This window comes from Mesoplodon mirus (assembly GCF_964341445.2).
Source record: "Mesoplodon mirus genome assembly, chromosome: 3".
In the NCBI taxonomy this organism is placed as follows: domain Eukaryota; kingdom Metazoa; phylum Chordata; class Mammalia; order Artiodactyla; family Ziphiidae; genus Mesoplodon; species Mesoplodon mirus.
This window is the reverse complement of record NC_138978.1, coordinates 92,696,182-92,711,015: the sequence shown is the minus strand read 5'-3', so window position 1 is coordinate 92,711,015 and position 14,834 is coordinate 92,696,182. Positions and strand designations below refer to the sequence as shown.

The window sequence follows — 14,834 nt, the reverse complement described above, 5'->3', positions numbered from 1 at the left end:
GGGGAGACATGTCCTTATTATTTAAATATATATATTTTATATATATATATATATATATATATAAAATGATACATGTTGGTTTCACTAATCAAGTGTAGCTTAAACTACAGTCATCTTTTAATAGCTTTCAAGAAAAATTGTTTTGTCATTAGAATCTTTAAGTACATATTCAGCTATATTTATGTAACTGTAACCACCCCCATCTCAGTCCTTCGAAAAGAATTACATTAATATATATAACCACACATTTATGTAATAGTTTCCATGTTACAAATAGACTAAGGGATATTCCTCTGTGTCAGAAAATGAAGAAATAAAATTATCCCCGTTTTGTTTATAGAGAAGCCAGAGCAAAGACCAGTCAAATGACTTGCCTAACTTTCTTAGATAATTAAAATAATTTTTAAAAATGGTCTTCAAATAACCTAAAAACAAAGGGCAAATCTTTTGGGGGGCAGTAAATGAAAGAGGTGCTAGACAGGAAAGAAAAATGTTTGATTTAATTTGAAGGGACAGCAGTGGTTTATTGCTGGTTATGCACTCAATCCACCAGCACCTTCAGTTTTCAGGTCAGATACAGTATCAACCTTATTGCACACAACAAAACTCATCTCCTGGGCCATGCTTTTTACTCAGTGTGTCTACCAGCAGCTACCATTGGCTTTCATTTAACTATGAAATAAACTCCTATTTCTCTGGAATGGCCTATTGGTAGACTGAGATTTGGATAGTAAATAACATTAAACTATAAATTTCCCCCTTTTGGAATTGAGATGAAAAGCTTTCCTCTAATGGGGTGAAAGCTATCAGATTTACTTCATTTGTAGTTTGAAAGCATTTTAACCAGCTATTCATATTCTTTTCAAAATGTTGGCAATTATTTCCTAACTAGTTGATACATGCATGTTATAGAACATTTGGAAAATAAGGAAATAATTTTTAAAAACCCAGAATATCCACAATCCCACCACCAGAAATGATTACTGTTCAGATTATATAGTTTATATATTTTTATAAAACTTAAATCATACTATACAGTGTTTTATGTCCTGCTAGTTTAATACTGTATTTTCACTACAGTCTGTTACCACATTTTTCAAATGTTTATTTTAATGGCTGCATTTTGTTCTGTCATGTTTTTCATCTCTTAAAGTAAAACTGGATTATTCATTCTGTTGGCATTTTGATATTCTCCCACCCTTTCTCTCTCTCTTTTATCTTTTTTTTTGCACTGACCATTTTTGTACATCAAACCTTTATTTGCATGTCTTAGTATTTTCTTATGATAGATTCAAAACTGTTTTTTTAGAATTAGGCACCAGTTTCTACCAAAAGAGCATAACAAATCACATCTTTAACCTTGCCATATAGTGTAATTCTCTTAAACCCTTTACTTTTTAATAGAGGAGAAATCAATATCTCATTGTTTTAACTTACAGTTCTTAAATTACTAGGGGATTTAAGATTTTTGGTGCTAATAAGCTATTTATATTTTTTGTTATCCCAATTTTTGTTACCTTTTGTTTATGCTTCTATTGAAAAGTTAATATGTTCCTCATTAAAACTGAGAAATGTCTTTATATAGAAAAGACATTTTATTTGTTAAAATATTCTTCTAGCTAATCACTTGGCATTTAATTTGTTTATAATATTTCTGAAGTGTAAAACTAGCTGAATTTTTGTGGTAAAATACTTTTTTTTTCCTTCAAAATTTTTTAGTCTTTCTCCCCTCCCCTTAGAAAGACCTTCCATATTCAGGAACTAGATAAAACTAAATATTTTCTTTTAGGTTTTGTGATGAATTTTTTATATTTAATACACCAGAAATTTATTTTTATTTATGACATGAGGAAAGAATATAACCGGATTTTCCCCTTAACACTATATGTGAGTATACATGTTTCTGTACATGTACATGTGCACATGAATGTGTGATTTATGATGTATTCTTAGTTATGTATTAAAGGTATACTCTGAGGTCTGTTACATTGTGTTATGTACATTCTTTTATGTTAATTTGCTTATAGATTTTTTTCCTCTAAGAACCACATTATCTTAATGATTACAGCTTTCTACTTTCTTTCTAATAGTCAGTAGGAAAAGTAATTCTGACCTGCTAATGATATTTTATAAATTTTTTTACTTAGGTTTGCCAGAACCCAAAAAGGATCACATCTTCCAAGGCCTGACACAGGACCAGGGGTTTTATACATCCAAAGACTTTCTGCCACTTGTAGCCAAAAGCAGTAAAGCAGGTATCACATATTGTCTTCTGTTCCTAATGTTACCTATGTTGTTATGTGTATTATGAATGTATATTAAGTCCAGGCTCAGTAGGAAATTGTCCAGATCTCCAATTCATCCTTTATAACACCAGTGTAAAATGAAAAAAAAAAAAATTCTGACATTACTGTTGGCCAGAATCATCTATTTGTCCATCCTCCCAATCAAACATCATCATAAGGATTTTTCACTGTGTTTATGCAGGTCTAAACTGCATTATGAAAAGTTGCTTCAAAATAAGAGTGTCCTTAACAAACATCAGAAGATGTTCTTAAAAGAAAAGTCAGGAACTTCACTTTGGGAACTGTTTTTTTTTGTTGTTTAAAATAGGACAACTGATCATGTCTTCCATGATTTGTATCCACACCAGCTGAAAGATTCAGTCTCTTCTTGAACCACAGTTTTATGAAATTAAAACAAAACACTTTGATGGATACCCTAATACCTAGTCTCTGTGTGAAATCACTTCACACACCAAAGGAAGAACAACTGGAAGCTATGCCCGTCCTCTGCTTTGACTGGGCTAGAGTCATCATCTTAGTGTTAAAGAAGCTATAATATATTCCCTAAAACCCGATTGTCAAACTCCTTTAAATATATATTTTTAAAGAATTCTGAACTTCAGATATTCTAACATCAATTACATATGGAAAAGATAAGAATCTACATTTATTCTCCTAAAATTGAAAAAGATAAGAAACTTTCTCTCTTAGATCAATCTGTAGAACTTTACAGCTGAAGTTGTTTACCATCTTCGTCCTCTTCCTTCCAAGAGAACACGATGCTTGCTAGGGAAGATCACTGCACACATAGCATGTATTTGAGAATTACAAAAGGCTAATTATGTAATCCCAAATACAAACTCTTTCAAGCAAAATGATTATGCTATCTGTGGTGCCATTTCAAAAATTATAGCAATTTATCTTGTCAACAGTTTTATTTAATCCAATAATACAGTGTTACCTAATACATAGCGAACACCTGCATTTTACTTTTTAAAGAATCTTCATATGGACATCAAATATTCATATAAATGCTGTTGAGAAATGTTCACTTGGAGAGTCATATTTCTTTTATTGCTCAGTTTTACAAACAAAATCAGGAAAAAAGCAGTAAAAGGGAGAAAGTTTTATTTTAACTATTTCAAGAAAATAGTTCTCAGAAATTCTTCAGTTACATAAAGGGAACATATTCAGCATGTTAATTTTCAAAACTTACTAAATATACTCTACAGCAGGGCTATATGTTAGAAATCTTATAAGATGATTTCTAAATAAAAGGTTTTAATGAAATACTACAAATTATTAACTCAGATCACAAGGATCACTTTTTTCTTCTAAAAAACAAATTTAATGACAATAAGTTAAAAATACATATCACAACTTTGACAGAGAGTTTAAATTGATTGATTCCAGTTTATTATGACCCACACTCTTCAAAATGTGTTATATCTATCCTTCTAGAAGGAAAAAAAGAAGTTAAAGGTATTGACTATGAAATTACATGTATGAGCATATTTTTAAAGTGGGAATAAAACTGTCTTTCAATGAAGCAGAATAATTTGATAGTGACACTCCATCCTCGAAAACTGCAAGATGCAATTTTACACTGCTTTGAGTACAAGTATCTTTTGAGCTGTCATGCAGAAATGGTTTCTCTACTTGAAAATGGGGTTTTCCTTTCATCATTCAGGAATGTGTGCCTGTCACTCTCCATTGCCATCGATACGGGGAGCCGTGATTGTACTCGGAGCTGGAGACACAGCTTTCGACTGTGCAACATCTGCTTTACGTTGTGGAGCCCGCCGAGTGTTCATCGTCTTCAGAAAAGGCTTTGTTCATATAAGAGCTGTCCCTGAGGAGGTAAAATGGAACCATCAGAAAATATGGAGTTGTCATGCAACAAATTTTAGAAGATGTAGCTGTTAATGTGCAGTCTCCTAGTTTAAATCATTAGAATGTTATTCAGATTGTGAGATGCACATTTAAAAATTTCTGGGTTGCCCATAGTTGCTTTTTCTAGTACAGACATTCAAAGTAAAAGAAAATTATTTTATAATACTGATTTGGATACAATGAGAAGTTTATCTTTGTCAATACACAAGTGCTTCTTATTCTCAGGGTTAATATCTTTGAAAGGTACTGTATTTAACTAGTAACAGTGGAATGTGCTAAGTCTTACATATCCAAATACTAGATACTCTTCACAAAATATATGGATATTAATTAGGAGAATGTGTTAATTAGAGACATTTGGAATTTTCCATAAGTCAAATTTACAAGCTGCATTCAAAGATATCTATATCTATAGATATAGATATAGATATAGATATAGATAATATTTATAGTTAATTCATTCTTCTATGAAGGCAGTAGAACAAAGAGATTTCCATTTATTTCTTAAAAGAGCTCTAATGTAAGCATTATTTAGAGTTAATAATTAGTTAACTTACTAAAAATGACATTTAAAATCATTTCATTCTAACAGGTGACTGGTGACTAATCTTAGATGAAACATCAGCTGGATACATGTACCACAGACTTCTCAGATTTTAACGTTAAGGAAGATAATGCCTTATAAAAGGTATTGGTTCTGAGAACAAGAACCAAATGTATTTATAGAAAGATAAATTACTCATTTTATCCAAATCAGTATTATGAATTTGATTTGCTTTAGAATGCCTGAACATGTTTGGAGTCTCTATTCTAGGAAAGAATTATAACTGTAGTCAATAGGTAATTTGTCACATATAGACTAACCACATTACAGATTAATCTCACTAAAATATCAGAGTCACCACTGGTTCATGACTGAGTTAAAAATGTCAACTTTATTCTCCAGGATTTTCTCCATCCACACTATCCTTTCAGACTTTTCCAAAATCCAAGGTGGAGATAGTCTTGTAATCATAGGAATTTTTTCTGGAGCACCATTTTATTTTACTTATTATTTATTTATTTATTTATTTATGTAATTTATTTTTTTAAAACATCTTTATTGGAGTATAATTGTTTTACAATGGTGTGTTAGTTTCTGCTTTATAACAAAGTGAATCAGCTATACATATACATATGTCCCCATATCTCTTCCCTCTTGCATCTCCCTCCCTTCCACCCTCCCTATCCCACCCCTCTAGGTGGTCACAAGGCACCAAGGTGATCACCATGTGCTATGTGGCTGCTTCCCACTAGCTATCTATTTTACATTTGTTAGTGTATGTATGTCCATGCCACTCTCTCACTTTGTCCCAGCTTACCCTTCCCCCTCCCCATGTCCTCAAGTCCATGCTCTAGTAGGTCTGTGTCTTTATTCCCTTCTTGCCCCTAGGTTCTTCTGACCATTTTCTTTCTTTTTTTTTTTTTTTAGATTCCATATATATGTGTTAGCATACAGTATCTGTTTTTCTCTTTCTGACTTACTTCACTCTGTATGACAGTCTCTAGGTCCATCCACCTCACTACAAATAACTCAGTTTCATTCCTTTTTATGACTGAGTAATATTCCATTGTATATATGTGCCACATCTTCTTTATCCATTCATCTGTTGATGGACACTTAGGTTGCTTCCATGTCCTGGCTATTGTAAATAGAGCTGCAAGAAACATTTTGGTACATGACTCTTTCTGAATTATGGTTTTCTCAGTGTATATGCCCAGTAGTGGGATTGCTGGGTTGTATGGTGTTTCTATTTTTAGTTTTTTAAGGAATCTCCATACTGTTCTCCATAGTGGCTTTATCAATTTACATTCCCACCAACAGTGCAAGAAGGTTCCCTTTTCTCCACACCCTCTCTGGAGCACCATTTTAGGCATCAATTAGTGCAATCTTATCATGGTACAAATAAAAGGAAAACAGCCGTACTGGAGTAAAGTGACTTGCCTAAGATAAAAAAAGACAGAAGCTAATTTGATTCATCTTTGTATCCTCATGCATAGCATAGGACCTCAGCAAAGAATAAGTGTTTGAGCAATATGTTTTGAACTAAATATTTTAAATCTTATTTTTCTAAATCTAAAGTTAGAGAAGTTTTCATTATGAAAGGCTACATCTTGAAAGTTGGAAGGGAAGACACCCCTGAATGGCAATGTCAGTTTACTTCATGCTTTATATTATAGTCATCTTCCATTGGCAAGGGTCACTAGAAATGAGTAGTGGCTATTTCTTCTGCATAAGTAGAACACACATAGACACACAAAACGAGACCAGATAATTAATTACTTGAGAAAGTAGAAGTAGAAGTTTTGTTTGCTTGTTTGTTTTTTTGTTTGTTTAATCAACCTACATTTATTGAGCATCCACTGTGCATCAAGCACTGCTTTAGGCAATTGGAATACAGCAGTGAACACATCAGATAGAAATTCTTGCCCTCATGGAGCTCATACCTCGTAAGGAAAGACACTCAACCAAACAAATAAATTGTCACATAAATGTATGTTGAACAGTGGTTAATGCAATGGAGAAAATAGTTAAAATAGTAGTAAGCAAAGCGTGAATTTGGGGAGAGGGTGTGGTGGAAGAGGAGACAGGAGTTGCCATTTTATTTTATTTATTTATTTTTTTGCGGTACATGGGCCTCTCACTGCTGTGGCCTCTCCCGTTGCGGAGCACAGGCTCCGGATGCGCAGGCTCAGTGGCCATGGCTCACGGGCCCAGCCACTCCGTGGCATGTGGGATCTTCCCGGACCGGGGCACGAGCCCATGTTCCCTGCATCAGCAGGCGGACTCTCAACCACTGCGCCACCAGGGAAGCCCAGGACTTGCCATTTTAAATGGGGTGGCCCAGGAATGCCTCTCTAATATGATGACTTTGGGGATAGAGATGAAAACATTGAGGAAATGTAGACATTTGGGAGAAAAAGGTTCCATGTCAAGGTAAATGCATTCACCCTTGACTGAGGAAGGTTCTTGGACTTCTAGGAATAGAAAAAAAAAAAAGTCAGCATAACTGGAACAGAGTATGCGAGGATAGTATGTGGCAGTATGTGGTGAGGTCTTATAAGTGTTCTAAGGTCTTTAGTTTTTACTGAGTGAAAGAAGAAACAACTGAACTGTTTTGAGCAGACAAACATCAAGATCTGAGTTAAATTTTAAAAGGACTGCTCTACTGATAATTGACGACTAAGGGGGATTGGGTCAGAAGCAGGGAGGCTATTCAGGGGCTAATTGTTAAAGCGGCTGGATTATAGGAAGGAAAGGATCAGAGTCCAGGCATGGCTCAGTCAGAAGGCCAAAGCTTGGTGGGATGAACTCCCAAGGTATTGGGAGGAAGCAATGGGTTGGTGGGATAACTTGTCGTATGCCTGCAGTTGAACTTAGTAGAACTCAAGCGGATCTGGGGCTTAATTAAAACTAGAAGAACAAATGTTTGGATGTTTATTATTAGCTTACAAGAAACTAAAATGTTTACATGGTCTTAAAACTACTGAGCTGTTAGCTCTATGAGAACAGTGCCATGATCATCACTTTTTTCTTCCCCTGCCTAGCACAATGAATGCCACATAAAAAGTGTTCAACAAATAATTGTGGAATGAACGTTTTCTGGAGAGAATAAGCATCCAGGGCTTCTAGCATTAAAAAGGCTCATCGTTTCCTACTTAGTTAAATGTAATTACTTGATTTGGTATACATCAAAGAGGCCCAAGACATGGTAGTGCTAACACTTATGAAACTGGTCAGTCAATATCATCTACTTCAAGATACAGGTTTTGAAAGAATGTTCTCAGACAAATTTTCAACCTATATGAAGAATTTAATATCAAACCCAATTTCTTTGTATTTCTTCTATTCCTCCTATGCTTTCTACCCCCAGTACACACAAACTGCAGTCACACTGGTTTCTTTGAAGTCAATGAAGATTGATATTTAGAGTTTTTCTCAAATATGTATATTGTTTATTGGGCTTTGGCTCTTTGATGGAATTTGGAAATAACATAATTTGTCTGTTGGTAAAAGGCCTCACTGTCAGGCATGTCAGCATGTATATATCCAAAGCTGTGGTCTAATTCTCAAATGATTTTTGAAGCAGGAGGGAAATACAGGACAATATAAAGTTTTCCCATCATTTAGTGGCAAATATGAATTATTACATAGGCCAGTTAGACTTAACAAGGAATTGTTACATGGTTAGTAACAAAGAACCATATAATTAGATCCAGAAATGTTTTCATCTACTAAGTTAGGAGGCACTACTAATAGATTCTGCAGTGACAAGCACATCCCATTTCTCTAATGCAGAGGTTTTCTTACTTCAGTGTGCATCAAAATCACCTGGAGGGCTTGTTCAACACAGCTTGCTGGGCCCTAGTCCCAAATTTCTGATCTAGTAGCTGTGGGATGGGCCTGAGAATTTGCATTTTTAACAAGTTCACTGGTGATTCTGAGGCTGCTGATCCACTGCTCTAGTGTATCATCAGTGTAGTTTCCAGCTATCTAATTAGAGCCATAAGCAGTGTGCTGTTTGAGGGCACTTTCCATCTTAGTTAAGAAAGCATTAATGCTACCGGATATAAGGTTTGATGAAATGAAGATATGGAGGCATCATCAGCATATTGATGTAATTCTGATTCCAAATGTCTTTCAGTCTCCGTTGTGGCCTCACACACATGCTAAATAGGATGCTACTGACAAACTAGCACTGCTCAGCCATGGGTCCTTAGGGAAACCAGCCAATCATTCAGCACTGTCCTCTAAGAAGATGAGGGAAAATCTGTTAATAATTCCCTCCAGAACTTTCTGCAAGCTTAAATAGGTGAGATTAAATTTCACAGGATAACAGAATCCCCAAAAACGCTGGTATTAAAAGTTGTTGACAGATCAGATAGAACTGCAAGAATGCTTTAGGCAGTTGGGAATCCCTAGAAGGAGGCATGAAGGTCAGGACTCAACAGACCCTCTTGAGTTGATAAATTTAAAGGATAAGGTTAGGGAAGGACTTTGTAGTTCTTATTAATTATTACTGAGAAGAATGTGGTACAGAATTATTTTAATAGCGTAGTCCCAAACACAGAGAACATACCAAGAATCTATTGTTCACATAGTCAGTTTCCCAATGGCAGCAAAACATGACAGGTCTTTAATTCTGATATATATATATATATATATATATATATATATATTTTTTTTTTTTTTTTTTTTTTTTTTTTTTTTTCAGTACGCGGGCCTCTCACTGTTGTGGCCTCTTCCGTTGCGGAGCACAGGCTCCAGACGTGCAGGCTCAGCAGCCATGGCTCACAGGCCCAGCCACTCCGCGGCATGTGGGATCTTCCCAGACCGGGGCACGAACCCGTGTCCCCTGCATCGGCAGGCGGACTCTCAACCACTGCGCCACCAGGGAAGCCCAATTCTGCTATATTTTAAATGGGCTCTCTATTTTACTCCCTAGCACCCCTTGGCTTCCCCCCTATTTATTTGCCAGAATGGTAACTGATTTAACTTTGATAATGCCTGTTTCTATGTATTTTAGCTATTCAGAAGGTCAACTATTTTGATAATGCTACTTTATTATTTTTAATGATAAAATAACAGAACCAGATTGCCTGGTCTGTTAGTCAAAAATTTCTTCAACTGTTACTAAAACTCTGAAATAACACATCTTAGTGTGAAAAAATGTACCTTTTAATTGAATCCTTCTGGTACCACACAGCATGCCCCATAATAGATCATTCATGTGGCATGATCCATAGGTCTCCCCTCAGATATTTTTAATATCAAATGATCATGTTAAAGCTACATCCGTAGATACTTTCATCATCTAACTATGGCTAGCTAAACATGCATTTTCCTACCAGTAGCTAACGTTTTCTAGTTTTTTAGTTATGAGAGATATGACCGTGACACTATTTTTAGAAAATAAACTTTATAAGCTGGCAAATTTAATTTTACTTAGTAAGGGTGATGCTTATAGCAGCTCTTCAATATTTGTCACCTGCACATCATTTCAGTTGACTTTCTCCATGGAAGGTAATCAAAGACCTGTTAGCATGGTTGGAGATATGAAGGTACCTGCAAACAAACACATACACACAATTGTCCCCAGGAACACAAAGTTAATTAATGGTAGTTAATGACTCCCTTGGTACTAAGATATTAAGTATGCCTTTAATAATTTATGATGATGTGGGAATGACATTCCAAGGATCTGTATGTGTTTACATTTTGAAAAGCCTGAAATTTCAGTGTAGTATGAGAGGTAGAATGGAACAGTCAAAAAGGAATTAACTAAAAGTTGAAGTACTTGGTTCTAGGTTATATATTCTAGTCTGATGTGCCCATCTGTAAAATCAGTGTTATAACGATGCTTCTCAGAGTTTCTTCTATTTCCCCAAGTTCTGTATTTTGAACATTTAGAGAAAGATCTGTGAATGATATGGAATCTGGACAGGAATACTTTCTCTCTTCATGGAATGAGAGCAACTCTGTACTGAAAATATTAGCAATATCTAAAAATATTACACTTGAAACGAGTTGCAATTAATGTTTCCTCAGTTGGTGAGGTAAACTCTGCTGCACTCAAGACATGGATATCAAAGAAGCTGACAGGTGTGGTTGTCAGAATTCTGCACTACATGTGATAATTCAGATGGTGAGTGGAAAAAAAAGGACTGTAAATAGGCCAGGAGCCAACAAATCCTGTGGGCATTCAAGATTATATATTCTAAAAGCTTAATTATTTTCAAAAAACCCAAGGGGGTGGCTGCATTGTGTTGACTTAGGAATATCTGTAGAGCTAAAAACTATGTACCTTTTTTTACCAACTTTCCAATGTATATATATATACTATATATATGAAAAATATATATATACACATATATACACACAGATCCATTAACAGTGAACATTTTAAACTGGTATCAAGCCACTATCAAACCTTATTAAATAATGATATTTTGTTATTACTCTATTAAACTTTATGTTGCTATTACTCTATTAACTTTTATGTGAAATTTAGAAGCGCTTCTCCCATTAATAATATTCATCTCAGCTTTCCAATATCTTCTTTTCTTTTATATAAATAGAAAATGTTAAAAATTAATTTGTATAATTTTTTAAACACATGTTCGACATGCACACAATTTAAAAGATACAAATAAATGAAAACCATGCATGGATTAATGCAAAAACCAAAAAAAATTGTCATTCTTTTTAGAGTGATTTTTTTTTTTCTCTTAAGAGGTGAGCTCATCCTTCAAGGTCTGCTCTAAATGTCATTTTCTCTTTGAAGCCTTCCTTAATCCCATTCTAATTAGCCTCTCCCTCCTGTGAGACCTTATAGCTCTTTATGCTTCCTATATTAGAGCACTTACCGCATAGGGTAGTTATTACTTTATACTCATCCCACAAATTAAAGTGCAGTCTCCTTCAAATGGATTGGCTCATTCAACTTGGGTCTGACTGAAAGTATAGAATAGTGCTTGATCCAAGACAACAGATCAATGAAGCACGTTGAATAAAATATTTTAGGGACATTGAAAACCTTATAGGAAGACTTTAAATGGATATGAAATATTCAAAATATATAATTTATATTTATATATATACATATACCTCAAAATTACTTCCGATAGCTTTTAAATAAGTAGTTATTTTTAATTATTTATATTTTAATTTAAATTTTTTAATGTATTATATTACAATATCAACCTAGTATTAAAAGTAGATTGAAAAATGTTAATTGTTCCTGGGCTTCAGTCTCTTAAAAAATAGCTGAGAATTTTTTTTTTAAAAAAAAGGAAAAAAAGAAATTCAACCAATCAATGTATGAAACCAAAGGAAAAATGAATAAAAAGTTGTAGAATCAGAGAGGATTAGCGGGTTGCATAAAACAGAGGATCCTGATTTGTACAGAATTTATATGAAGAGGCATTTCAAGATGGAAGAAGATACTGCAAAGGCACCAAAGTTATGCAGAAGGTAATTTTGTGAGATACTCCAACAATAGCCAGGAATGCTTGACTGTAGCAAAATATAAGATGAGGAACAATAAGAGCTAGTCAGATTTAAGAAAATGTTGTCAATCATAAATGAGTAATGTTTAAAAATGCCCTCTTCTTGTTAGAAAAGATGTATTTTATGATACCTGTGCAAAGGCATTTTAAGCCTATAAATTATGTGTGCATTGCATTTCTGGTTTTTGCAGCTCAATCATGACACAAAATAGTTAAGGAGCAACTATATCAAATGTGTAGTACAACTCTCATGTGAAGAAATGTTTCCTTCTGTTCAAGATTCTTCAATTTTAAAAGCTTAAAATTAAAAGAAGCCAAATGCTTGTAACACCATAGGAGGTACTAAAAGAAGGAAACTCAACTTGCGGTTTCAGCAAACTTTTTCACCCAAGAAAATAATAATTGCAGAATTAGCTTGTAGATTCCAGAGAGTGGTAAGCATATCAAAATTGCTCTGCATTCCACCACAGACTGTGAGTCTGTATAAACCAAAGAGTACAAAATACATTAGGAAGTATTTAGTAAATTAAAGATGAGATCAAGAGTGGATCGTCAGAGCTTACTGACTCTTTATCTTCCTTCGTCTCCTTGGTAACCAAAATAACCAGAAGATTGGATTGTGAAATCAAACTCACATGAATTAGAGATATAACTTGCATCGAGCTTTATAAATAATTTCAAGGATATAAGTAAACATGAAGTGTGGGGTAAACAAGAAGAGGTGCAAGACTGCTAGTACAGTTCTCCAGGTCCCATCCTGCTGCATCAGGATGTGCTTTTATCCAGAATAATGTAGGGTCTCTAAGTAACATTTGTAGCTCCATCACTTACACAAAAAGAAGCTGTTTTAACTATAAAACATCTCCAGTTTATACTCAGATAGTTACATAGGTTATTTGACTCTTTAGAGAGAGCCTTGCTGTATAAGTCCATATTTCCCTGGTTTTGTTTACCATAGCAATCCTAGACTAGCAGGTATATCTTGCCAAAAGCTTTACACAGATAAGGGCTCTCCCACTTGCAAATGCTGGTTGATAGTTTGTTTTCCATTAGCATGTTTACAAGGGGATTTAACCAGGTCACTTTCCTTTCTTTCTTGAGATTAACTCTTACCATCCTACATCTTCCCTCACCAAAGGAAGCTAATCTATTCCATACCAGAATTTCTCAGTAACTAATTCCTACTCATCCTTCAAGATTAGTTTATGCTGTATCTTTTCCAGGCTGACCTTTCTTGACCTGCGCAACTGCTGTGTAAAATGCCCTTTTATCTGTCATTAGAACAGAAGGTGTTTATATGTTATTACACGATATAATTGCAGATTTGTCTGCCTCTATGAGATTTTTTTTTTTGTGTGTGTGTGGTACGCGGGCCTCTCACGGTTGCGGCCTCTCCTGCTGCGGAGCACAGGCTCCGGATGCGCAGGCTCAGCGGCCATGGCTCATGGGCCCAGCTGCTGCGCGGCATGTGGGATCTTCCCGGACCGGGGCACGAACCCGTGTCCCCTGCATCGGCAGGCGGACTCTCAACCACTGCGCCACCAGGGAAGCCCCTATGAGATTTTTGAAAGTAGGAATTATTTTATTAACTGCAGCACCTACACCATTTTTGTACATAATAAGTACTTAATAAATGTATGGTAAATTTACAAATTAATTGGACTCATTATGTAGTATAAATAAATTTAACAGCGATGAAATAAAAGATAATATTGTCCAGGATTATCACTGGCCAAAGCAGACTACCAGACAATTTTGATTTGAAATACCATCTCTGAGGTCCTCCTGTTCATACAGAATTGATAACTTGTTAAATGTCTAGCTATTAGAGGATAATCTTTACAAAGAATATAGTTTCTTCATATCGTTTCTCAAACTTTGGCAACTAGAGTTTAATGTATGCTAGTTTTGAATTCTGGTAATTATGGTTTATAACCTATGCTTACTTTGCCTATATGCAATCTAAAAATGAGTTGACATCATGCTTTTAATTATAGTAAATTAAGTTGTTTCATAATTTCCACAGTATGATGCCTGTAATATTAATCAGACCAAATCATCACATTACATAAAGTTAATCATTAAAATGATGATCATTATTGCATGTTATAGCACTCTATTTTTATTTCACTCTGCATCAACCACATATTTTCCCTGAATATGGTGGTAAAAATCAAAGCCAAGAAGTGGTTTTTTTTTCCACTTTCCTCATACAGTATGAAAAGAAAGTAACAATTTGATTTATTGAACCTCAAAAATGGAACCTTATAGATGCTTTTGTCTTTTATTTCCTTGTGTAATTATTGGTGGAGAAAAAGACAAGAGATATTTATTTGTATGTTTGCTTGATGTACCAGTTGTTCCTCATGAGAACAGGCTCCATCAAACAAGTAAATAAATATGTGTGCCGTGAACAGAAGTGTCCATATACCAAACTCTGAGCTGCTGATTATTAATGATCATTAACAAACATTAGGTATTAAAAGCCACTAACACTGACATCTGTGAACTACTTAGCACAGAAGGCTGATTAATTTGAACAATAAAATATTAAGACCCACTGCATGAGGTTAGACCACTGGTCACTTTGGTCCATCACTTTCATAT

The 14,834-nt window shown here is 34.7% G+C and overlaps 1 protein-coding gene across 2 annotated transcripts in view; it reads left to right on the top strand.

The window, feature by feature from the left end:
- Nucleotides 1-14,834, top strand: part of DPYD (dihydropyrimidine dehydrogenase) — an 817,544-nt gene that overhangs the window by 347,569 nt on the left and 455,141 nt on the right. For both annotated transcript variants that reach the window (XM_082616443.1, XM_082616442.1), the window contains 2 exons: nt 2,148-2,255; nt 3,976-4,145. In XM_082616443.1, the coding sequence (XP_082472569.1) occupies nt 2,148-2,255; nt 3,976-4,145 (278 nt within the window). The remainder of the gene's footprint in view (nt 1-2,147; nt 2,256-3,975; nt 4,146-14,834) is intronic.